Consider the following 27167-nt stretch of genomic DNA (forward strand, 5'->3'; position numbering starts at 1 on the left):
GTCACCTGGGCTAGAGTGCCGTGGTGTCAGCCTAGCTCACAGCAACAAACTCCTGGGCTCAAATGATTCTCTTGCCTTAGCCTCCAGAGTAGCTGGGACTACAGGCACACACCATGACTCTTGGCTAATTCTTTTTCTATTTTTTGTAGAGATAGGAGTCTCACTCTTGCTTAGGCTGGTCTCAAACTCCTGACCTGAAGCAGTCTTCTCACCTTGGCTTCCCAGAGTGCTAGAATTACAGATGTGAGCCACCTTGCCCAGCTAAAAAGAAATATTTGTGATAGGCCTTAAAAGAAGAATTGATTTTTTGCTGGTGGACACAATTGGGAGGGCATTCAGAAGAAACAGCATCAGATAATACAGAGGTGTGACCACGTATGAAATGGTCAAAGGAAAGAGCCCCTATCATCATCATGTATTGAGTAGAAATTTATATTTGGCTCCTAAGGTCACTGCTACTGCCCTTGAATCAGTATGGCTCCTTTTAAATATTTTCTCTTTTACAGTTGGGAATAGACCCTTATTCACAAATAATTTTGAAAATACACTTAAACCTAATAAGATCTTTATACATATGTAAAGATCTTTTTTTAGTGTGTAGCACTTTATCTTCATTTGAATACATTCTGAATTGAATGTTTCATCTTTTTAATTTTTTTTTTCAGGGCAGGATCTTGCTATGTTGCCTAGGCTGTAGTGCAGTAGCTGTTTACAGGCATGATCGTAGTGCACTACAGCCTGCAACTCCTGGGCTCAAGCGATCCTCCTGACTCATCCTCTCGAGCAGCTGGGCGTACAGGCACACACCACCATACCTGGCTCTGTTTTTAACTTTTGAGAGTCAGTTGCATAGCCAAGAAGGTTAATGGCCTAAAATTTAAAGATAATTATTGTAGGCCTAAAATAAGTTAAATAGTTAAGAATTTTAATAATAGTACAAGCACTAAAAACCAATTTATTATTAAAAATTTTTAAATTTTAATAATAAATTGGTTTTTAGTGCTTATACTATTTTTTGTTTATGACCACTTTGGGACCAACGTCGACTGTAGTTGACAGCCACAGATGAACTCACACAGCAGCTTGAGCCAACAGCTGCGATATGACTTTTCTAATTTTTCATTTATCAAAATAAACTGTGAACATTTAAACATAACGTGCCGGGTGCGGTGGCTCACGCCTGTAATCCTAGCACTTTGGGAGGCCGAGGCGGGCGGATTGCTCAAGGTCAGGAGTTCGAAACCAGCCTGAGAGAGACCCCGTCTCTACCAAAAATAGAAAGAAATTAATTGACCAACTAAAAATACATATACAAAAAATTAGCCGGGCATGGTGGCGCGTAGTCCCAGCTACTTGGGAGGCTGAGGCAGTAGAATCGCTGAGCCCAGGAGATTGAGGTTGCTGTGAGCCAGGCTGATGCCACGGCACTCACTCTAGCCTGGGCAACAAAGTGAGACTCTGTCTCAAAATAAATAAATAAATAAATAAACAAACAAATATAACGTAATGAAAACATATATGTATATGTTGCCTATTCTGATTTACATTACAAGTAAAGCTGCCTGTAAAGTAAAACAAGCTTTCAGTGTTTTTTTTTTTCTTTAACATTAACATTATATTTTATTTACTTTTTTAAAGCCCCCAAACTAAGGAAAACAAGTATCAACGTCAAATTTTTAAAAAGCACTGCTTTCAGTGTTTTAAAGCTTTCCTCATCACACAAGAGCAAAACAGATTCGTTGTCAATGCACAGCACAAGCTATTGTGCGGACTGTGAGTGCCGGCTGTGGGCAAGGTTTCACAGCTGGTGAGCACGGTACCGAAGTGGTTAACAACAAATTAGTATTTCGCAATTGGTGGGATGACTTAAATGTTTTATTCTGTGAATAGATAGGTTTAGAATTATTTTCAACACTGTTTTGTAGGATAATTTTGTCTATATTATAGTTAATTTCATGGATGGGAGAACAAAAACTAAATGGATGTACTGTCTGAGTACCAGAATACAGTGTAAAGTTCCCAGACCATGTTGAGATATTTTACAGGAGCTGAAAAATGAAAACTAAGCAAGAACATTTATTCCCCAGGGGCCCGAGCCAGACACACCCATTCTGTTTCCCTTTTCTTTGTACCACTTCCCTGTCACACTATTAAGTTAATTTTCTGTTTTTCATTTTAATTATAACATTGTAATGATTATATTACAATCTATTATGTTTTCCTTGTTCAATATGGTTCCCAATATAGAAATATTTCAGAATTATTTTAGCTGTTTTTTTTCTTTTAATTTTAACTGTTTTGATAGATCTTACCCCAAGCTACCAAAAAAATGAGTCATTTGCCTTTTAATTTTTTTTCTTGTAGGAAATTCGGCGCCTTCATCAGTATGTGAAATTTGCTGTCCAAGATGTGAATGATGTTCTAGACTTGGAATGGGATCGGCATCTGGAACAAAAGAAAAAACAAAGGTGAGTGAGATCTCTTACCCACAGTGGGTTGGAGTAGATATTGCTGTTGCCTTCTTTTTTTTTTTTTTTTTTTTTTTTTTTGAGACAGAGTCTCACTTTGTTGCCCAGGCTAGAGTGAGTGCCGTGGCGTCAGCCTGGCTCACAGCAACCTCAATCTCCTGGGCTCAGCGATCCTACTGCCTCAGCCTCCCGAGTAGCTGGGACTACAGGCATGCGCCACCATGCCCGGCTAATTTTTTGTATATATATTTTTAGTTGGTCAATTAATTTATTTCTATTTTTGGTAGAGACAGGGTCTCGCTCAGGCTGGTTTCGAACCTGACCTCGAGCAATCCGCCCGCCTCGGCCTCCCAAAGTGCTAGGATTACAGGCGTGAGCCACCGCGCCCGGCCTGTTGCCTTCTTTAAAAGATGATTTATGAGCAGGTATAAAAATCTCTGCATACATTCATTCTTTCTGTCATTCTACTTCTAGTAATTTTTTCTACAGAAATAACAAGTGATGCTCACGGTAATTTACATAGAAGAATTTATATTCCAGCACAATTTATCATTGTGAAAAATTTCATTCAACCTAATTTTTTTCTTACTACAGAATACTTTGTAACCATCGAAGAGCATGCTTTCAAAAAAATTGTATTAAATACATTTTTTGTTACATAAAATATATAATTATGTCATGATAATTATGATACATTATATAAAATATAAAATACATAAAAAAGTAAGACAAAAATCTCAATTGGAGGGTACATAGCAAAGAGACTGCCTGATGTGGTCAAATCTAATCCTACACTGAAAAAAATAAAAAAAATAAAAGAGAGACTGGAAATAAATAAATTTATCAAAATATTAGTTATGGCTGGGTGTGGTGGCTCACACCTATAATCCTAGCATTCTGGGAGGCCAAGGCGGGAGGATTGCTCAAGGTCAGGAGTTTGAAACCAGCCTGAGCAAGAGCAAGACCCCGTCTCTACTAAAAAAATAGAAAGAAATTAGCTGGACAACTAAAAATATATAGAAAAAAAATAGCCAGACATGGTGGTGCATGCCTGTATTCCCAGCTACTCCGGAGGCTGAGGCAAGAGGGTTGCTTGAGCCCAGGAGTTGGAGGTTGCTGTGAGCCAGGCTGATGCCACAGCACTCTAGCCCGGGCAACACAGAGAGACTCAGTCTCAGAAAAATTCAGTTATATCTACAAGGTAGGATTAAGAGGAAATTTTCCGGGGGCGGGTATATACATACATAATGAGTGAGATGTGCACCATCTGGGGATGGTCATGATGGAGACTCAGACTTTTGGGGGGAGGGGGGGAAATGGGCATTTATTGAAACCTTAAAATCTGTACCCCCACAATATGCCGAAATAAAAAAAAAAAAAAGGAAATTTTCCTTTATGCTTTTTTATATTATATGTTCCAAATTTTCTTTTGAGAAAACATTTGTAATTAGTGTGGATCATTAAAAGGAGGAGAGGAATGATGGCAAAGGAATGGGAAAACTTTTCGTCTAGTCTTTGATCCCTAGATATTTGGTTTTATGCCACATACTTTCTGGAAGGAATAGAATGCAATACACTGTGAGAGCATGAAGTGTCCATAAGAAATTTGAAAACCAGATCAGCCCTAAAATATTAGATTTCTGAAATACCTACATTTGATTAATATGATTAGTCCTTTCTCCAGTTTATTGTTTTTACTGCTATTGTTGTAGTTTAGTTTATCATAGAGGGTTCCTTTACTTAAACCATTCGCATTTAATTCTTTTCTCATTGCTGTCAACAGGCACCTGCTCGTGCCAGAGCGAGAGACACTATTTAACACCCTCGCCAACAACCGGGAAATCATCAACCAGCAGAGGAAGCGGTTGAATCACCTGGTGGATAGTCTCCAGCAGCTCCGTCTATATAACCAGACTTCCCCATGGAGCCTCCCCTCAGCTGGTCCTTCCCAGAGCAGCACTCACAGGTGTTCACATAACTTACACTCAATACGTATGGTTGAATAAATGCATGAATAAATATTTGGGGAGTGATGTGAGGCAATCTTAGAGTAGTTCAGATGTGGGTTTGAAAGTGACTGCTGTCTGTTACCTTTGTGATCCTGGTCAGGTTCCTTGCCCTCTCTGATCCTTTGCTCCTTTGCCTAAAAAACAGGAGTGATCATACCTGCCTCATGAGATTGTTGGAGAGTCAAATTAAGTCTGTAAAGCACCTAGTATTGTGCCTGATGAAACAGGTGCTCAGTGTATCACAGCAGGTACTATAGTAGTAGTGTTGTGTTACTGAAAATCAGCAGATGGGATCAGGCTTACTGACTATGTCTGAAGCCCAGATTTGTCGTTCTGCTTCAGTGTGGAGACTTTCATTGTCTGGCAAGTAGTTTACCCTTAACGTTACCAAAGGTGACTTTGTGATTCCGCTTTTAGGCCAAATATGTAAATTGTAATTGCCATTTGTACTGAGATTCTATAGTGGGGTGTTTGATAGGGAGGTGGTACATAATACTGAGTTTGGGGTCTCCTTTTGGATTGAGTGTCTTGGTTGGTCAGCTGGCATATTTATATATTGGGGATGGTCTCATCTCTTACATTTATATTTAGAAGAATAGTATACCCCCACAGCCTCAGATCTCTCATCTCCCAAGTGGTCTGTACATAACACTGTCTTGTTTCAGTTTTGACAGTGATCTTGAGAGCCTTCGCAATGCTTTGTTGAAAACCACCATAGAAAGTCACACCAAACCTTTGCCCAGAGTACCAGGTAAATGCATCTCTCCCAGTCTTTTAGTTTTCTTTATTCTCTTCAAATTACTGACATCTTAAAAACTAAGTCTTAAGCATTTATCATGAATTTCTTACAGCTAAACTGTCTACCATGAAACAGGCACAACTGAGAAACTTCTTGGCAAAGAGAAAGACCCCACCAGTAAGATCCACTGCTCCAGGTAAAGGGAACTGGTCCTCAGTTTTTTAGCATAAATTATGTAGTACATGGTGATAGGGTACAGTGTGTTATGTATGTGTGTGTGTTGATTCTTAATAGGGGATAGAGAAAATGTCCGTACTGGATAATGGCATAAGAAACAGCTTATATATATTGGATGAAGCAGTTCAAGATAGTTGTTTTGGCTTTTATACTATTTTTTCTGCAGTGCTCAGGTTATATAACAGTGATTCACAAGGGTTTAGGGTAGGCTGAGCTGGTTATATCTTTGATTATATCTCTGATTAGATCTTTGTGATAGATTCCTCAGAAGTGAGGCTTTTTGTAATTTCTTCATACATTCGGCAAATATTATTGCTTACTTTGTTTCAGACAGTGGTAAATAAGAGAAACATGGTCTCTGCCCACATAAGACTTTCAGTTAAGAGGGTAATACATATTTAATGTTAGGTTTATGCTAGGAAGAATAAGAGCATATAAACATTTTCATTTTAAATTGTGAAATATAACACACATGTAGAAAATGCACAAAACACAAATGTGTATCTGTGTAACCTGCACCCAGGTTAGGGTACAGGTTATCTAGCCTCTGCCTTAGGCAGAGAAACGTTACTTTTCTGATTTGTACAGGGTTTTGGGTAAGATTGCATTTGGAGAAAAGCCTTTTCTTGAGACAGAAGAAAAAACTATTGACTAGGCAATGATGGTTAAAAACACTTTCTGAAAAGAAGCCACATAGCTGATGAAAGATTCCCTTTTTTGCCATTGACTATGTAGATAGTTTCCTCAATTTTCTTTTTAATAATATTTGTTATAAATAACTTTAGGCATAACTACTTTGTTTTCATGCCCCTGTCTTCATTTTTCTTTGAAATTCTGTTTTGAGTTAAATTTCTTTCACGCCAACAACAAATGCCTTTGGGTAATTAAAATATCTGAAGGGAATCTTACTCTACCATGATTTATTGATTTTTCTGTAGTTACATAGGACTAAATTAGGTAAGGGATAGTCATAAACAAGTAAATTTTTCAGTAACTTTTTGTTATCTAAAGAATACATTCTTTTGGCAGATAACTGGGAAAAATATGGAAAAGTATGAAGTATATTCTTTATACCTTTCCATATTTTCCCACCAAGATATGGCCTTAACTTATGTCATTTTGGTATATTCTCCAACTTTTTTCCTTGTGTATGTAAATCTGGTGTTTTGAAAGTGAGAATGAAGCCAGATGTAGTGGCTCATTCCTGTAATTCCAGCACTTTGGGAGGCTGAGGGAGAGGGATCGCTTGAGCCCTGGAGTTCAGGGCTATGTGAGCTATGGTTGAGCCACTGCACTCTAGCCTGGGTGAAAGAGTAAGACCCTGTCTCTAGAAAAAAAGACAATGAGATTGGGATTATAACATTTATAGTTTTGTGTTTTGATTTTTTAAAAAAATTAAAAGTGCATGAGTCCTTAACTATTTAAAAAAATAAAAAACAGAAAATAAGTGTTGGTGAAGATATGGAGAAATTGGAGCCCTTGTGTACTATTGGTAGGAATGTGAAATGGTGCAGCCACTATGGAGAAGTCCAGCGAGCGGTTCCTCAAAAAATTAAAAATAAAATTACCATATGATCCAGCAATTCCACTTCAACCCCAAACAGTTGAAAACAGAGTCTCAGATATTTGTATACCCACGTTCATAGCAGCGTATTGACAGTAGCCAACAGGTAGAAGAACGGTGTCTGTTGAGGGATGAATGGATAAACAAAATCTGATATGTCTATATAATGGAATATTATTCAGCATTAAAAAGGAATGAATTTCTGACATATGATATAGGTGAACCTCGAGGACATTATGCTGAGTGAAATAAGCCAGTCACAAAAAGGGCAAATACTGTATGATTCTACTTATATGAGGTTCCTAGAGAAGTCGAATTCATAGAGACAGAAAGCAGAATGGTGGCCACCTAGGGGAGTGGAAAGGGGAATGGAGAGTTGTTTAGTGGGGACAGAGTTTTAATCTTGCAAGATTAAAATAGTTCTGGAGATGGATGGTGGTGATGGTTGCATAACAGTGTGAATGTATTTAATATAACTTTATATGCTTAAAAATGGTTAAAATAGTAAATTTTATGTTATATGTATTTTATCACATTTTTAACAATTAGAAAAAAATGAAAAAATTAAAAAATTCGTAAACCTTTCCTCTGCCTTCTGTTTTTAAGTATTCTTTTAATACATGCCTTATGTTGACTACACAATATTTCCTTGTATTAGACCATAATTTACTTACTCAGTCCCTTTTAAGTATTAATCTTGCTGCCAAGATTTTCCTCAGAACATCCTTGTTCACAAATCCATAACCCACATCTCTGATTATATCTTTATGATAGATTCCTCAAAAGTGAGACTTTCTGTGATTTCTTCATACATTCAACAAATATTATTGCCTACTTTGTTTCAGACAGTAGTAAATAAGAGAAACATGGTTTCTGCCCACATAAGACTTTCAGTTAAGAGTCTATGGCCACACCACCCTGAACGTGCCCAATCTCATCTGATCTCGGAAGCTAAGCAGGGTCGGGCCTGATTAGTACTTGGATGAGAGACTTTCAGTTAAGAGGGTATTACAAACATTAGGCAGATAACTGCACATCATACATATGCTGGGAAGAATAAGAGCATATAAACATTTTCATTTTAAATTGTGAAATATAACACACATGTAGAAAAATGCACAAAACACAAATGTGTATCTGTGTAACCTGTACCCAGGTTAGGAAACAGAACATAACCGTTTCCTTAGAAGCCCCTCTTTGCTTACTCCTGGTCTGCCTTCATCCCACAAGTTACCCTTATATAGGCATATGTGAGAGTTAGGTCCTTTTTTTTTTTTTTTTATTTAATACTTTTTGTTGTTATTTTGAAAAAAATTGAAACTTCCAATTGCAAGAATACAGTAAACACTCAGTTACCCCTCATCAATATTTACTAGTTAATGTTTGCCACAATTGCTTTATTTTTTTCTATCCCCCCCTTATTGTAATTATTTTTGTTGAACTATCTGAGAATAAATTGAAGACAGGACCCTTTACCCTAAAATATTTCAATATGTATCCTCTAAGAACAAGGATGTTCTCTTATGTAATCACGATACAGTTACCAGATTCAGGAAATTTAATATGGATAGAATACTGTCATTTCATATACAGTTGATATTCAGATTTCGTTAGCTATCTTATGTCCTACATGTTTACTTTAAAAGAAAAAAAATCTAGGCTTCAATCCAAGATTCTTCATTGCATTAAGTTGTCATTCTTTTTAGCCTCCTTTTCTGTGCTTTCCTTCAGAGCTTTACTACTTAAGCATGCCTCCCTAAACACTACAATTTGTTTTTGCCTGTTTTTTCGGTAAGTCCATTCATTTATTCTCTGGATGGTCTTCTCTTGTTCTACATCAGGTTTGTAAGATTCATCCATTTTGTTGCCTGTAGTTATTATTTATTTGTTTTTGTTGCTGTGAAGCATTTCATTATATGAATATGCTATATTCGTTTATCCGTTCTTTTGTTATACATATGCTGTTTTCAGTTTATACTCATTGTAAAGAAGGTGGTTCTGAACATTTCTGTGCATGTCTCTAGGAGCACGTGTGTACTTTTTTCATTTGGTCATATAGCTAAGAGTGACACTGTTGGCTCATATTTTGTCCATATGCTCAGCTTTTGTAGATCCTGCCAGTTTTCCAAAGTGGTTGTACCAATCTTTTTTTTTTTTAAAGTTAGCCAATTAATTTCTTTCTATTTTTAGTAGAGATGGGGTCTCACTCTTGCTCAGGCTGGTTTTGAACTCCTGATCTTGAGCGATCCTCCCATCTTGGCCTCCCAGAGTGCTAGGATTACAGGCGTGAGCCACCGCGCCCGGCCCCAGCACTGTTTATTGAAAAGACTTTTCTCCCTGCTTAGCAGAGTCGCCATTATTGTAAATATTGTATATTTGTCGGTCTCACATACTGATTAGAAGGTACTACTATTGCACTGTCTTAATTAACTAGTTATATTAACTAGTATGTTAACTAGTTAATATAAAATAAGTCTCAATACTGTTCTCTTGTTAGATTCTGGAGCCATTCTGCTCAATAGGGTACTATATTTAAATTTAAATTAATTAAAATAAAATTAAAAATTCAGTTTCACAATCCCAGTAGTGACATTTTAAGTACTCAGTAGGCACGTGTGACTAGTGGCTACTATAATGGTAAGCACAGATAAAGAATGTTTTATCATTACAGAATGCTCTACAATCTAGAGCAGAGGTTGACAAACTTTTTCCTGAAGAGCTAGATAGAGACTATTTTAGGCTTGCAGGCCCTGTGGTTTCTTTTACACTTATCTAACTCTGCCTTTGTAATGGGAAAGCAGCCACAATGTATAAAGGTAGGGTCATGTCTATGTTTCAGTAAAACTTTATTTATAAGAAGAAACAGCTGGCCCATGGTTGTAGTTTGCTGACCCCTGATCTAGAGTATTTAGGCTCTTCTTGGTGCTCAACATCTCCATGTTAACATTAGAGCTGTCTTGTTAAATTCTACCTCCTATACTAGGAATACTCAAAACCATAGAGACAGAAAGTAGAGTGGTGGCTGCCAGGGGCTGGAGGACGAGGCATTGGGAGCTAGTGTTTAATGGGGACAACTAGACACTGAAAAATGATTAAGATGGTGCATTTTATGTTATGTGTATCTTACCACAAGAAAAAGGGGGAACATTTTTTACCTCTCTCAGCCATCAAAGAAGAGTTGAGATTTTGATTGAGATTGCATTGAGTCTCTAGATCAACTTGGGGAATTGACATTTGTTCAGTGGTGACCTTTCAGTTCCTGAACATGGCACACATTTGTTTATTTGGATCTTCTTTAATTTCTCTTAATGTGTTCTACATGGGAGACATGCACATCTTTTGTTAGATATACTGCTAAAAATTTAACTTTTTTTGTTTTTTTTTTTTTTTTTTTGAGACAGAATCTCACTCTGTTGCCCAGGCTAGAGTGAGTGCCATGGCGTCAACCTAACTCACAGCAACCTCAAACTCCTGGGCGCAAGCAATCCTACTGCCTCAGCCTCCCAAGTAGCTGGAACTACAGGCATGTGCCACTATGCCCGGCTAATTTTTTCTGTATATATTGTTGGCCAATTAATTTCTTTCTATTCATAGTAGAGATGGGGTCTCACTCTTGCTCAGGCTGGTTTTGAACTCCTGACCTTGAGCAATCCGCCCTCCTCTGCCTGTGTTAGGGTTATAGGCGTGAGCCACCGCGCCCGGCCAAATTTAACATTTTGATGCTATTATAATGGTAGATTTTTTTTCCTTAAATTTTGTTTTGGATATGGTATATATTAATAGAAATACAGCTTATTTGTGTATATTTACTTTGTAGCCAACAACCTAGCAAAACTCATTTATTCTAATAACATATCTGTAGCTATTTCTTAGACTTGTGGCTATGGAAACAATTATATTCTCCAAAGATACTAACACTGATGTTTCTGCCTTCCCAGTCGTTTTATTTCTTTTTCTTACCATATTATTTCATTGACTAGAGCCTCCAGTGCCGAGTCCTTTAAAAATGGGGTGTGGGTATCCTTGCCTTGATCTCAAAAAGAACACTTTCCATAGCTTACCCTAAGATGTGAGGTTTGCTGTATCTACTGAGATGATCATATGATCCCCCTGCCCCCCCACCACACCCTGCACTCATGGCTTTCTGCCTTTCCTAATCTGAGCTAGAATAGAGTTTAAACAGAATAAAGTTCTTTATGTTTCATGGCCTATGATCCTAGCACTTCGGGAGGCCGAGGCAGGAACATTGCTTGAGACCAGGAGTTTGAGACCAGCCTGTGCAACATAGTGAGACCCTGTCTCCACACACACAAAATTAGTGGGGCATGGTGGCTCATACCTGTAGTCCAGCTACCTGGGAGGCTAAGGCAGGAGGGTCACTTGAACCCAGGAGTTTGAGATTGAAGTGAGCTATCATAATGCCACTGTACTCTAGCCTGGGCAACAGAGTGAGACCCTGTCTTAATTAGTTAATCTATTTGTTTGTTTCTGTGGGGCCCCATTTCTAGCTGCATCCTTGATCACAGCAGGGAGTGGTGCCCATCCACTATGGAAGCAGCATCATTGGGATAGTGAGAAGTCCAGGCTCTGAGCTTGTGCAAGTGAGCATGGCCATTGCATCTTTCAGTTTGCCTACCCTACAAGGCAAACAAGTGTCATCAGAAAGATAAAGGAAAGAAACTGAGAGAACCCCCAGGTTATATTGGACTTTGGGAGTTAAATATAGTTATTCTACTTTCTCATTCTATCCAGTTCTTGAAGGTGGTGTGACGATCTTAGTCATCTTTTGTTGTTACTAACTCTTAGGAGCTAGGGTTTCAGAGAAATTATGGAGAGCAGTGTAGCCTCCAGAGAATGTGGAGTTTGTATTAGTTTCCTATGGTTCCTGTAATAAATTATCTTTATAAACTTAGTGGCTTAAAACAACCCATATCATCTCAGTTTTGTGAGTCAGAAGTCCAGACACAGTGTGGCTCAGCTGGGTCCTCTTCTGTGGGCCCACAGGCTGAAATCATGGTGCTGTCTCAGCTGAGCTCTTATCTGGAGGCTCTGGAAGATTCCACTTCCAGGCTAATTCAGGTTGTTGGCAGAATTCAGTTTCTTGCAGTTGTAGGACTGAAGTCCTGATTTCCTAGGTGTGTGCCCCATGCCTCTTTCATCTTCAAGTTAACAGTGGCCCGTTGAATTCTCCTCATACTTAATCTCTGCCTTCCTGGACTTGTGCCACAACCTCTCTGACTTCCTTTTTGCCTTTTAGGGCTCATGGATTTTACATTGAGCTGACTTAGATAATCCAAAGCAACTTTTCTATAGAAGTTAACTGATTAATAATCTTAATTATGTCTGCAAAATCCCTTTTGCTGCCTAACATAATAACATGGTTGTAGTACCAGGTGGCAAAATTCTGCCTGGCATAGGATTCAGTCTTATTTAGCAGAGTGTATGAACATGGTCCTTTCAGTCCAAAAACTTTGCTGAGACAAATAAAAAATAAATAAAGAATAAAAATATAAAGAAAATAAACTAAAAAAAGAACATGGTCTTTGAAGTCAGTTACACATGGGTTTGAATTCTGGCTCTACTACTTATCAGCTTCATGACCTTGGTTAAATTACTTAACCTTTCCAAGCATCAACCATAATGCATAACTGTAATTTCTAATTTATAAGATAATTGTGAAGCTTAAATGGGATAATATATATAGGTGCTTTACACGGCACCGGGTACCAGTTAAGTTCTCAATAAATGTTAACAGCAGTTTTACTGGTGGAATTTCTGAGTGATCCTACTGCATATTTATTTGTATCACAATACTCTAGCACAGTGCTGTCCAGCCGAATTTTCCACAATGATGGAAATGTCCTATGTCTGTGCTGTCCAGCATAGTAGCCAGTAGCCACACATGGCTATTGAACACTGGAAATACGTGGCTAGTACAGCTAAGGAATTGAATTGTTCATTAATTTACTTTTAATTACTTTGAATTTAAATAGCCACATATGGCTAGTGGCTACCAAATTGGACATTGCAGCCCTAGCACATAGCATTGGTTTCCTGTTGCATTTGTTTATGTTATACTTACATGTATGACATTTTATGACAATACAATCTTGCATAATGATGTGCATATGGGACAAACAAGTTAGTATTAGCAAAGTCATTTTAAAATAACTTGGGGAGGAGAAAGGGCTTGGTTTTCTGTTCAATTTTTGTTTTTCCAGTATACAGAAAGTAACATGCATTCTAAAATTCATGGTAGAAAGTAATATGATGTAAAGCCTTACTTTATAATTTAAAAAAGGAAAGAAAAAAAACCAGAAGGCCAGGATTAAGGTCAGTGTTTTATTTATTTATTTTTTAAAGTCCTAATTGAGTAAAAAGAATCATTAGATTTATCTGGAAATGTTTGAGACACTGAGGACATTCTTTTCCAGTTTGCATTAGGCCTGTCTTAGAAATGTTGTTGGAAAGCGATGGTAGTGTGTGACTGCTCACCCTACCACGGAAGCTTGCCTGTTACTTTTCTGGTATGTTGTTCTACTGGTGACAACTTCTGGTGAAGGCTCCAGGTCTCCTGCGTTGACACCAGCATTAATTCTGTCTCTCACTTTTTTCACATTCTTTTCTTTGATAGCCAAAATGTTCTTCTCCACACAGCTCAGTTTTTCAAAGCCCCATTTGAACAAAGACCCAAAACCATCTTTGTTCAAATTCGACAACAGCTGCTTCCACTTAAAATAAGTAACAATTAAATCATTTTACAAATTGGATTTTTTTTTTATTGACAGTGAAAATTATATAGCTTTTAGACTTCCTTTGAGTTGTCTAAATTGTTTTGTTTGGGACTTTTGTAGCCAGCCTGTCTCGGTCAGCCTTTCTGTCTCAGAGATATTATGAAGACTTGGATGAAGTCAGCTCAACGTCATCTGTCTCCCAGTCTCTGGAGAATGAAGATGCCCGGCCATCCTGTAAAGATGAGGAGACAGTGGTCCAGGTTCCTCGGCATGCCCCCGTGGTTCGCACGCCTTCCATCCAGCCCAGTCTCTTGCCTCAGGCAACTTTCGCTAAATCTCATATGGTTCATGGTTCTTCACCTAGTGTGATGGGAACTTCAAGTAAGTAAACAGTGAGAAAAGAAACTATCTATCTTTTTTTCTCTGTTAGATTTCTAACTAATAAAGGAACTGTAACTAAGTTTTACACTATCACACCAATAAGGTTGTTAGTTCCAGCCCATTTCTGCTAATATTCCAGAAATTGGAAGGCTAATTCAAAAGATGTGCATTCCTTTTGCAAGCAGTTTGTAGGCCCTGGTAAGGAAGAGGAGACTCTCCAAGGTTATGCACTGTAATAGCTTTTCTGTTGAGTCCAGCATGTGTTTTTTAAAACAGATCTTTTTCGGGGGTAGAAGGAGGAGGCTGCTTGCCTCAGTATAAAGCACATCTGCACTCATGCTTCTCAAAACTCATTTCAGCCTTACTTACGAGCTCCCATGCTCCTTCAGTATTGGCTCGCAGACGTGGCCTGTATTGTGTTCTCACACCTGCAGTGCAGGGTGTCAGGACTTTCCATCAAAGTGACTTATAGCAGAGAAAAATATGGACATGAGGTACTAGACTGAAGATTTTTGAAGAGAGGAGATGAGGGAATTGATCTGTATTGGTGTAAAAGTTAAATTTCAATCAGTATAGGAAGAAATGCTCACATAATGTTTTTTTTTTTTTTTTTTTTTTTTTTTTGAGACAGAGTCTCGCTTTCTTGCCTAGGCTAGAGTGAGTGCCGTGGCGTCAGCCTAGCTCACAGCAACCTCAAACTCCTGGGCTCAAGCAATCCTCCTGCCTCAGCCTCCCAGGTAGCTGGGACTACAGGCACGAGCCACCATGCCCGGCTGATTTTTTTTTATATTATATATATTAGTTGGCCAATTAATTTCTTTCTATTTTTATGGTAGAGACGGGGTCTCGCTCAGGCTGGTTTTGAACTCCTGACCTTGAGCAATCCGCCCGCCTCGGCCTCCCAGAGTGCTAGGATTACAGGCGTGAGCCACCGCGCCCGGCCACATAATGTATTTTATTAATAGCTAATAGTAGAGGGGGGCAGGCCAATTGCATGTGCTATCTTTGAAAGATATGGGTGTCAGCCTGTCAGTTTGCTGGTACTTTTCTATGCTATGTTTATGAATTTTTAATTTTAGCATTTTCCTTACAACCTAACAGGAAGAATTTAGCATTTTAACTTTTTTTTTTTTTTTTTTTTTTTTTTTTGAGACAGAGTCTCACTTTGTTGCCCAGGCTAGAGTGAGTGCCGTGGTGTCAGCCTAGTTCACAGCAACCTCAAACTCCTGGGCTCAAGCAATCCTCCTGCCTCAGCCTCCCGAGTAGCTGGGACTATAGGCATGCGCCACCATGCCCGGCTAATTTTTTCTATATATATTAGTTGGCCAATTAATTTCTTTCTATTTATAATAGAGACGGGGTCTCGCTCTTGCTCAGGCTGGTCTCAAAATCCTGACCTGAAGCAGTCCACCCTCCTTGGTTTCCTGGAGTGCTAGGATTACAGCCATTTTAACTTTTGTATGTTCCTCTTCTCTGACCTCCTTTCTCACTTAATTTTTCTTTTCCCTTCAGTGTCTACATCTACTAGTAAAATTATTCCTCAAGGGGCTGATAGCACAATGCTTGCAACGAAAACTGTGAAACATGGCGCACCTGGTCCTTCTCATCCCATCTCAGCTCCCCAGGCAGCCGCTGCTGCAGCACTCAGACGGCAGATGGCCAATCAGGTGCCAGGTAAAAACTGTAGCCCCACAGCTATGCAGAGGCTGATTATGAGCTGTCTGAGTCACAGACCAGGACAGCAGGTGGCAAGAAACAACTGGCTGTCTTTGTTATACTTGAGAAGAGAAGACTGATGTGATAGACCTCTCCCCTTTTGGGGAGAGAGTTCCTAGAAGGCAGATACTAGGTCTGAAATTTTTTTCCTTTTAAGGAAAGGTATTAGATCTGCCTCGTTTAGTTAAGTGGGAAATCAGTGGTAGATTTGTTTTTGTTTTGTTTTATGAAGTTAATAATCCCTAGTTTTGAATAATGTCTACTTTGAGCCCTAAAAGTTAATCTTTAAAATTAGATCATCTGATAACATTAGAATTGTCTTATAGTATCTTAAGGATCCCAACCACCCTGAGGAGTAGCTATTAGTGTGCCCATTTTGCATTTGAGTAACATATAAGGTTCAAGGAGGTGAAGGTTACTAACCAATAAGTGGTAGAACCCAGACTCCAACCCTTTGCCGTTTCTATTTCAGTACAGCTTTTTCTTAACGCTGTAAATTTAGCTTTTACAGATGGGAACTCCAATAAGTTTTATTAATCAACACTTATATTTTGTCAGTGGTTTGTGGTTTTCCAAAATTCTATGCAATCTAGGTAGTTGGCCTCAGGACTTCAGTTATTACTAGTTATCAATTTTATAAGCCAGTGGTTCTCAACCAGAGGTTATCCACTCTTCCCTCTCCCTGAAACAGTTGGAAGTATTGCTGGCAGATAGTGGGTAGAGGCCAGGAATGCTGCAAAAAAGTAAAAAATAAAATGCACAAGATAACCACAACAAAGGGTTATCTAGCCCCAAAATGTCAATAGTGCCAATGGCAAGAAACTCAGATATAAGCCAAATATTTTTGTTTAAGCTGAGTAGAATTATTTTTCAGTTTTATCACTGCTTAGAACACCTATCAATTTAGAGTTCTTTTTTAAAAGATTAAAAAGTCATGGTGGTTTGATTTAGGCAAAAAAGAATTGCCATTAAACAGTGATGAAAGACTTTAAAGAAAAATTAAACTATTAAAAAATATTAAATTTAGGTGATACTTATACCTAAAATATGAAAGAACAAAAAACAAGATAACTTTTTAACGTAACCTTGAGCTTTCTGAAAATAAAATTCTGGGGTGTTCTCTTTTAATATTACTTGGACCAAGCAGAATCTTCCCTTTAAATATTACTTGGACCAAGCAGAATATGGCATTGTGCTGAACAGGCCCAAAATCAAGCTGATTGAGTTGATTATTTGTAAACTTAAAGTCTGCCAGAACTTAGATTGGTCCACTCTCAGCAGGAGGTGGTGTGATCTCCTTTAACATGTTGGAAGCAAAAATTTCTAAGGTGTAGGCGCCTTTATGAAAGACGAAATATATGCAGTCATAGGCAAAGTGTTCCTGGTTGCTTCTCTGAAGAAGCGAATAAAAGAGAGTCACCATCGTTCTGCCATACATTTTTCACCTTTGCCAAAAATATAGTTAGAAGAGATCCAAGAGCTTTATTCAGGCTTCCTTAGTAGTTAATTATAGAATGTCATTAAGTCTTTTGGAATACAATTTAAAATAAGACACAAAGAGAAGTAAAGGCTGATGAGATAAGTAAGATAGATAAATGTCAAATATACATACGCCGATTGCCATTTCTGAATTCAGGCCTATTGGCCTCTTTATCCTTGTCCAAGCTCAATTTTCCACGTTTTATTCATTGTGCCTGCCTGTCTCACTAAGCCATGAGCACCTTTAGAGAAAAAACTATAGACACCTTTTGTATTGTCAGCACTTAATGCAGACCCTGGCACTAAAAAGCCCGAGGGAAGAGACAGAATGGATGAGAGACAGAAACCCTGAGTCTGAATGCTGTTCATCCTCTAGCTCTTACTGCCATTCTCTATGGTGAGCCAACAAGGTGGCAAGTATCTCAGCTCTGCTGCAGAAGAGCTAGCCAGGGACTTCTTTTCCCCTCACTGGTATATTTGATTAAATTGCAGTAAGCCTCATTCCATGACCCATGTTAATGGAGTAGGCCAGGTGTTCCATTGAACACTATGCTGCAGAACTACCTGGAGTACATTTCCTTTATATGATAAGGTTGCAATCTGCTCGAGTTCATGTCCTGATTATTCATTTATATATGGCTAGAATTTTGATCCTTTACTGGAATTAATATAGTTCTCTGTCTTCTCTATTTAAATAGCTGTAAGCACTTTGACTGAATCAACCTTGAAGAATGTCCCTCAAGTGGTAAATGTTCAGGAATTGAAGAATAATCCTGCAACCCCCTCCGCAGCGATGGGGTATGTTTCAACTCTTCAGTGTGTTTCAGCCAGTAAATTCTTCTGTAATAGAGGTGACTACCTATAGAGAGCAGTGTTGCTGCTATCACAGTCTGGCAGTTTCTCCCACAGAACCATAGGTTATGAGAGGCGTGGACAGCTAAGCCTGCCTTTGCAGTTGAGTTTTCAGGAGATTATCCTTTTCAACTTGCCAGTAACTATTGCTTCATAAGTCTTTCAAGTCCATCTTAGTGCTGTATGTTCAGTTTGCTTTTTGCCATGTGTAAGTCTACGTGTGATACACATTAGGTGTATAGTTTGGTTGTTTTTTTTTTTTAAATCCTCTTGGTGTTCCAGATCAACAGTTAAGGTCTTGTGCAGACTGTTGATTCTGAAAACTGGGATCTGGAGAGTGATAGTCTCCTCTCTCACTTCCCCTCTCCAGACATTTCTATTCTTTCAATTTCTTTTGCCTTCTGTATGAAAAAAAACAGTCTTAAAAGGCAACAGCTCTGTTTAGAGACTCTAGCTCCTCTTTGATGCCATATTTGAGGGCTAGATTATTGCTGCTGGAGCTCACTTGTCTTTTGTCATCTTTTGTCCTCTTTGTTCAGGATTCAAGGTGCTGACTCCCTCCCATGAGTCTGGGCAGTGTGGTTCATAGAACTTATCTATGCCATGCTTTGCCCTGTGCATTTTGTGGCCACAATCCCGTTAAACCAACCACCCTCCCCTGTGGAGTAGGGAAGAGTTGAAGGACATTTTCTCTGTCTGAATGTGGGGATCATGAGAACTAGTATCAGATTTCAGGGAGTTAGTGTCTGGTACCTGTTATTAGTCTAGTGGTGAAAAGTAGCCATAAGACCTACATGCTACTCTCTGCCACCCCCCAGAGCAGATCTGCTCACCATTCCCTTTGTACTTCTTCACTGGTCTTTTGGCCTTCTCTTTTTCCATGTTGGTCCATTTATCAACACTGCCTGTTCTAGGAATTTTTCAGTTATCTCAGGGCCATACTAACAGCCAAAAAATAAGCTTTCCCACTTTCGTATCTTGGAGTGACCTCGGAGACTTGGTATGCTGTTTAGACCAAGCTGGTATTTGTGGTTGTTGCAGACTTTTCAAGGGAAGGAACTATGCATTAGAGTTTGGGAATTGTAGCCAGATTCCCAGCATAAGGAAGACAGGGAAAAGCCACTGAAAGGCAGAATATTACATAAGACAGGAAAATCTAGCATATGGTAAAAGAAGTATGGTCTGGTATTTCTGAGATACTTTAGCCATTAACCATGTATGAGGAATAGCTTTTGGAGATTTCACTTTATCTTCTCTTAAGCTTTGTTTCCCTCAAATGGTTCATCTGACCTGATATTTGATAAGGGCTTTGTTTAAGGAGTAATTCTGAGTTTACTCTTTTTCTGGCAAGAAAAATAGACACAAGAATTAGAAAGGAATCTTGAAGAAACATTCTTTTCCATTCTTCACGCAATTGGACTCTGGTATAATTATTTAACTTTTATGTCCATTATGGTGCCTGAAGCATAGTTCCTTTTTAATAACCATTAATTGAATAATACATAAACTCTAAACATAATTGGTAAATGAAAATTGATATTTGCTGCTTCCCCCCCATAGGAAAGATTGACAGGGAATATGTTCATTGTAAAACAACTTTCAGATTCTTTTAAACAGTAGTTTCCTAAGTATATTTAGGTATTTAATTTTGCATTTAGTATTTTCTGAGTGGTATCTTACAGAAGAGTTATTATAGGATGAGGATACTTATTTCTGCTGTTGGTATATCTTATGTTCATTAGCTTCATCCGTTCCGTTCATTGGCCGACCATCCTGTTTTGTGGAGGAGTGTTTATCTGGAGCCAGACTCCTCTGCGGTGCTCCATTGCCTGATTCAGCAGATTCTGTTCTGAGCAGGATACTGCTCTGGTTGTTAGGGATACAGTAGTGAATAAGACATACCAAGTCCATGCTGTCACTGCACTTGGATTTTAGCAAGAAAACAGCCAGGAAACTACTAGTTAGACAAGGTTATTTAGTTGCAGTATGGTAGGTTCCATGAAGACTGAGGAAGCCTGTAACTAGGTGGCCTGATCAAGACTGGGATTGGGAAGGAGCTTGGTGAGGAAAAGAGGTTTTATCTGAAAATAACCAGATATTGCTAGGTAGAGAGTGACAAGAAGAGTGTTCTGGACAGTGGTCTGGGAAAGATCAGGGCATATATGAGGTGGAGTTGAGAGAAGGCCTGAATGGCTCCAGTCCTGGCAGGAAGAAAGTGGGAAATGAAGAAAATGGGGCCAAAGGAAGTTAGAAGACCTGGGATTTGGGGGTTTTGTTTATTTGTTTTTACCAGAACACACCAAACACATTCCTTTTAGTAATTTTCTGTTCATTTTTTCAACAAATACTTAATGAGCATTTACTATATGTCACATGCTGTTGTAGGTGCTAGAAATAAAGCAGTTAAGAAAACAGACCAAAAAAAAAAAAAAAAAAATCTTGCCCCAGTCATGGAGGACAAACAATAAGTGAAATAAATAAAGTAAAATGTATAATATATTAGATAGTGATAGGTGTGATGGAGAAAATTAAAGCAGAGAAAGGGTTTGGGGAATGTTGTCTGGATGTGGGTTATAATTTTACCTAAGGTGGCGGGGAAGGCCTCCCTAGGAAGGTGATATGTGAGTGAAGACCAAAAGGGCTGAGGGCAAGTCTCATGAATATCTGAGGGAAGAAAGCTCCAAGCCCAGGTCCTATAATAGGAGAATGCCTGGCAAGTTCAAGAAAGAGCCAGTAGGCCCCTGGTGGCCAGAGCAGAGGGAGCAGGAGGGGGAGCACTGGTAGGTGAGGTCAGGGGATATGTTGGTGGGTAAGTACCTGTTTGAGTCCCTGCTTTCAGTTCTTATGGTTTTGTATTTAGGAAAGAAATTACTGGATCACATGGTGATTCTGTGTTTAGTTTTTTGAACTAAACATAGCTTTTTCTGTTTTATAAAGCTGCCATTGGTGGGTGCAGTGGCTCAAACCTATAACAACCCAAGCACTTTGGAAGGCTGAGGTGGGAGGATCACTAGAGGCCTAGAGTTTAAGACCAGCCTAGGCAACATAGTAAGACCCTGTTTCTATTTAAAAATTAACCAGGTGTGGTGGCATGTACCTGTAGGCCTAGTTATTTGGGAAGCTAAAACAAGAGGATTGCTTAAATCCAGGAGTTCCATGGTACAGTGATCTGTGATCACCAGTTGTGGGTGACAAAGACCCTGTCTCTAAAAAATGAAATAAAAAATGAAAAAGCTACTATACTATTTTACGTTCCCAATAGCAATGAATGAGGGTTCCAGCTTCTCCATATCCTCACCAACGCTTGTTAGTGACTATCTTTTTTATTGTAGCCATCCTAGTGGATATGAAATGGTATCGTACGCTCATATTGTGATTTGCATTTCCCTAATGGCTAATTATATTGAGTGTTATTTCATGTGCTTATTGGCCATTTGTATCTTCTTTGAAGAAATAGTGGCTATTTAGATTCTATGCCCATTTTTAGAATTGGGTTGTCTTTTTATTGTTCAGCTGGAAGATTCTATATATAATCTGCATTCAAGTCCCTCATCAGATATGTGATTTGTAAATATTTCCTCCATTCTTTGAGCAGTTCTCTACTTTCTTGATATGTCCTTTAACAAACAAATTTTTAATTTTGGTGAAGTCTATTTTTTCCTTGTTGCTTGTGATTTAGGCATCATACTTAAGAAACCATTGCCTAATCCAAGGTCATAAAGATTTACACCCATATTTTCTTTAAGAGTTTTATAGTTTTAGCTCTTACTTTTATTTAGGTCTTTGATCCATTTTGAGTTAATTTTTATAAATGGTGTGAGGTGGGGGTTCCAGTTTCATTCTTCCATATGTGGATATTCAGCTGTCCTGGTACCATTTATGAAAAGACTCTCCCCACTGAATTGTGTTAAAGGAAATACACTTGTCATGTTGATTGTCTTTGAATGTGAAGCCTATCTTTGGCAATGATGTGTTGCCCTTTTTATATACAGTTGGACTCAATTTGCTAAAATCTTGTAAATATTTTGCATCTGTCTTAATATGAGGGATATTGGTCTATAGCAGTAGTCCCCAACCTTTTTGGCACCAGGGACTATTTTCATGGAAGACAATTTTTCCATGGGTGGGGTGGGAGGGGGCGGAGCTCAGGCGGTGGTGCAAGCTATGGGGAGTGGCTGTAAAGACAGATGAAGTTTCTTCCCTCCCTTGCCACTCACCTCCTGGTGTGTAGCTGGCTTCCTGACAGGCCACAAACTGGTACTGGTTTGTGGCCCAGGAGTTGGGGACTGCAGGTCTATAGTGTTTCTTTTCTTATAATGTCTTTGTTCAGTCTTGGTATCAGAATAGTACTGGTCTTATAGAATGAGTTGAAAAGTGTTCCTTCCTCTTCAGTTTCCTGGAAGAGTTTATGTAGATCTGGTATTTCATCCTTAAATGTTTGGTAGAATTCACTAGTGAAGCCATATGGGCTTGAAATTTTCAATTTCTTTAGTAGATATAGGACTATTTAGGGTATCTACTTCTTGGGTCAACTTTGATAGTTTGCATTTTTTAAGGAATTTGTCATTTTGTCTAAGTTTTTTTTTTTTTTTTAATCTTTTTTTTCGTTTTTTATATTTTTTATATATTTTTTTTTCTCTTCTTGGCCCCGTTTAAAAAGTTTGATGTCTAAGTTTTTTAATTGGCATAAAATTAATCCCTGATTGTTAGCAATTTATGTAGAATTCATAATGATGTCATCTTCTCTTTTCCTTTTAGTGGTAATTTGTGTCTTCTCATTTTCCTGATTAGTCTGGCTAGAAGTTTGTTAATTTTATTGATCTCAAAGAACCAGCTTGATTTTTTTTGTGTTTTTTTTTCTACTTTATTTTATTTCATTTTTTCTGCTTGCTTTGGGTTTTATTTATTCCTCTTTTTCCAGTTCCTTAAAGTGAAAACTAAGTTCATTTATTTGAGACCATTGTTTTCTTCTAATACAGGCATTTGATACTATAAATTTGCCACATTCCACAGATTTTGAATATGTTGTGGTTTTGTTTTTATTTAGTTAATGCTTTAAATTTATCCTTTGGTTTCTTTATATACCTATGGACTATTTAGAAGTGTATTATTTAGGCAAGGTGTAGAGGCTCCTGTCTACATTCCCAGCACTTTAGAATGCCAAGGCAAGAGGATTGCTTACTCCAGGTGTTCACGGTTACAGTGAATTGTGATCATGCCACTGTGATGCAGTCTGGGCAACAGAGCAAGATCTTATCTCAAAAAAAAAGTATTATTTAGTATCTAAATGGGGGGGTTCAGATGCCTTTTTGTTATTCATATTTAATTTTATCCTGTTGTGGTCAGAGAATATACTTTGTTCTAAATTCTTCAGATTTATTGACACTTGTTTCATGGCCTCAGTGTAGGATCAGCAAGATTTTTCTTAAAGGACCTTTTAGCATACATTTTAGGATTTCAGGCAATATAGTTTGTCTCAACTACTCAGTTCTGCTGTTGCAGCCTGGATGAACCCATAGATAATATGTAAATGAATGGACATGGCTGTGTTAAAATAAAACTTTATTTACAAAAACAGGCAGCTGGCCCCTGGTCTGTAGTTTGTTAATCCCTGACCTAGAGTAACAGTTATCTTGGTAAATATTTCATGTGCATTTTAATAGAATATATATTCTGTTGTTGGTTGGAATGTTCTATAAATGTTAATTAGGTTAAGGTGGTTAATAGTGTTGTTCAAATCTTCTGTATTCTTAAGTGATTTTCTGTCTATTTGTTCTATCAAGTATCCAGAGTGGAATTGACATAATTGTGAATTTGCCTATTTTTCTTGCAGTTTTGTCCATTTTTGCTTCATGTGTTTTGAAGTTCTGTTATTAGTTGCATAAATGTTTAGTATTACTGTGTTCTTTGATGAACTGACCTGGTTATCAGTACAAAATGACTCTCTTTATCCCTGGTAAAATTACTTGCTTTGAAATCTACTTTTTCTAATATTAATATAGACGCTCCAGCTTTGTTTAGTGTTAGCCTGGTAGATCTTTTTCCATCCTTTTATTTTAGACTTATTTTGTTCTCTTTATGCTTAAAATGGGTTTCTTATAGTACAACTTAATACCACAGAACTATACATTAAAAATGGTTGATTTTAAGATGGCAAATTTTGTTTATGTTTATTTTACCACAATTAAAAATAATTTAAAAATGAAATGGGTTTCTTGTAGACAGCATGTAGTAGGTCATTGCTCTTTTTATCCCATCTGACAATCTATGACTTCTTATTGGAGTGCCTAGATCATTTACGTTAAGTGTGAATTAACATGTTTGAGTTTAAATATACCATATTGCTATTTGTTTTTATCTCTTTGTTCCATTTTTCCTCTCTTTCTGCCTTTGGATGATTTTTAAATTTTTAAAATTTTTTTGGAGACAGAATCTCGTTCTGTTGTTCATGGAGGGTGGTCATAGCTCACTATAGCCTTGAACTCCTAGGCACAGGTAATCCTCCTATCTCAGCCTCTCGAGTAGCTGGGACTACAGGCATACACCACTGCGCTCATCTTATTTTAAAAAAATTTTTTGTAGAAATGGAGTCTCACTGTGTTGTCCAGGCTGGTCTCAAACTCCTGGCCTCAAGTGATCCTCCTGCCTCAACTCCCTGAGTCACTGGGATTGTGGGCATGAGCCAGCACACTGTACTCATCTCTCAAACATTTTTCTCACTGCTGATTTCCATTGTTTTGATTCGTGATCATGCACAAATTTTTGAACATATTTATTTGAGAGGATACTGTTCTTTTCTGTTTGCTTTCTTGGATCATGGTAGAGGTTTCTTAGATCTCATTTGTCAGTGGTTTATTGGCTGATTGCACTGAAAGGCACTTCTCTACTGGGGTGTCGTGTGGCCTGGTGTGTAGGTACTATGAATCCCACTTCTGTGTGTTTGAGAATTTAAGATATCCAGGAGATGTATAGCATTATCACAAGTAAGTAGAACAATAATTATACTTAATCTAATTCATACATAATTTAATTTGCTATCATGTCTTAACCAAATTTGGTGTGTAAAATTTTATTGAAAATTTGGATAAATTGCTGATTTTATTTTTATCTCTAGTTTCTTTTTTTATTTGTCTTTGAGAACGTGTAAAAGAGTTTTATTTTCTTTGTTATTCTCATGAAAAACCATTTCTCCTGCGGCTTCCCAGGAATTGCTTGGGTCCCAGCAATATCCCTCACACATTGTTGTTCTCCATTGGAGATTCAGCAGAGGTGAGAGGGGAGAGCACTGTACCTGTGTACCTGCTTGGTAGACTATCTCAGGGGACCAGGGATGTGTTTCTTCAAAGAGATCCACATTTATAGCTGCTTCTGGCTTCAGCAGAAACATAAAGGAGGTTTTGTTTCATTGAAAATATGCCCATTGGCCGGGCGCGGTGGCTCACACCTGTAATCCTAGCACTCTGGGAGGCCAAGGCGGAAGGATTGCTCAAGGTCAGGAATTCGAAACCAGCCTGAGCAAGAGCGAGACCCCGTCTCTACTATAAATAGAAAGAAATTAATTGGCCAACTAATACATATATATAAAAAATTAGCCGGGCATGGTGGCGCATGCCTGTAGTCCCAGCTACTCGGGAGGCTGAGGCAGGAGGATTGCTTGAGCCAGGAGTTTGAGGTTGCTGTGAGCTAGGCTGACGCCACGGCACTCACTGTAGCCTGGGCAACAAAGTGAGACCCTGTCTCAAAAAAAAGGAAGAAAATATGCCCATTTTTCTTCTCTCTCAATCTAATAAAGTCTGATTTGGGAAAATACCTGCATTAATACAGCAGAGATTCCCTGTATACTTGTGAGGATTGTTAAGTTGCTTGATAATTTTCTTCTATGAGTATGAGCCTATTTTTGTCTTTTCTCTTCCAAGTTAAGTTTTTGATGGAAAAATATTAATCCTCCTTAAATCTAAGGGGACTTCTGAAAAATAAAACCAGAGCTATGAATTCTATTGATATATGTACTGGTGAAAGTAGCTTTGGGCTGAGGAAAAAGCAATTGCCTGAAAAAATTGCTGCCAGGAGCCAAGAAATTTTGTCTATGATTGTACTAACAGGTGATTTTCCAATTTATTAACAACTAGGTAACCATTGAAATTATAGTTCCTTGCATATGTGTTCAGGGATAACAAGAGATGGTGAGAACTCTTTCTGCAAATAGGGGTGCACTTTTCGTGCCTTAGCAAAGGTGCAGGTGGAAATGAAAGAGGGGTATGTTTGAATCCCTTATATGCTGACCCGCTGGGCATGGCTCTTGGGGATAGCTGCTATGAGAAGCTGGGATTTCTTCTTTGGGTAGCACATTTGTGCCATATGTGGCAGCAAATCGAATGTACCCCATGGATCCTGGTGAACATTTTTTCAGAGAATCAGGAATTCCCTGTGGTCTAGAATGAGGGAAGGGCTGGGAAGAGGAAGGGCTTTCTCTTCAGATAAGAAAATTATCTAGGCTGGGCACGGTGGCTCATGCCTGTACTCCTAGCACTCTGGGAGGCCAAGGTGGGAGGATGGATTGAGGTCAGGAGTTCGAAACCAGCCTCAGCAAGAGCAAGACCCTGTCTCTACTAAAAATAGAAAGAAATTAGCCAGGCAACTAATATATAAGAATTAGCTGGGTGTGGTGGCGCATGCCTGTAATCCCAGCTGCTCTGGAGGCTGAGGCAGGAGCCTCAGGAGTTTTAGGTTGCTGTGAGCTAGGCTGATGCCACAACACTCTAGCCCAGGCAACAGAACCAGACTCTGTCTTAAAAAAAAGAAAAAAGAGAAAGAAAAATACCTAGTTCTGAATAGTTAGAAATTTTTTCTTAAGATTGCAAGAAGGAAATAAGTTTAAAGGTTGACTTTGATGCTAAAAAAACCTAGATTTCATTTTTACAATTTATTTAATTTTTTTTAGTCAGAGTCTCACTCTGTTGCCCTGGGTAGAATGTAGTCACATCATCA

General features: G+C 38.3%; 1 protein-coding gene across 2 annotated transcripts in view; it reads left to right on the plus strand.

The window, feature by feature from the left end:
• The window catches only part of NUP214 (nucleoporin 214), a 100567-nt gene that overhangs the window by 31209 nt on the left and 42191 nt on the right, over positions 1-27167 (plus strand). For both annotated transcript variants that reach the window (XM_020289538.2, XM_076009133.1), the window contains exons 18-24: positions 2365-2468; positions 4252-4434; positions 5143-5228; positions 5329-5412; positions 13872-14132; positions 15645-15806; positions 18026-18125. In XM_020289538.2, coding sequence (XP_020145127.2) covers positions 2365-2468; positions 4252-4434; positions 5143-5228; positions 5329-5412; positions 13872-14132; positions 15645-15806; positions 18026-18125 — 980 coding nt within the window. The remainder of the gene's footprint in view (positions 1-2364; positions 2469-4251; positions 4435-5142; positions 5229-5328; positions 5413-13871; positions 14133-15644; positions 15807-18025; positions 18126-27167) is intronic.

The sequence above is a fragment of the Microcebus murinus genome, chromosome 12 (assembly GCF_040939455.1).
Source record: "Microcebus murinus isolate Inina chromosome 12, M.murinus_Inina_mat1.0, whole genome shotgun sequence".
NCBI lineage: Eukaryota > Metazoa > Chordata > Mammalia > Primates > Cheirogaleidae > Microcebus > Microcebus murinus.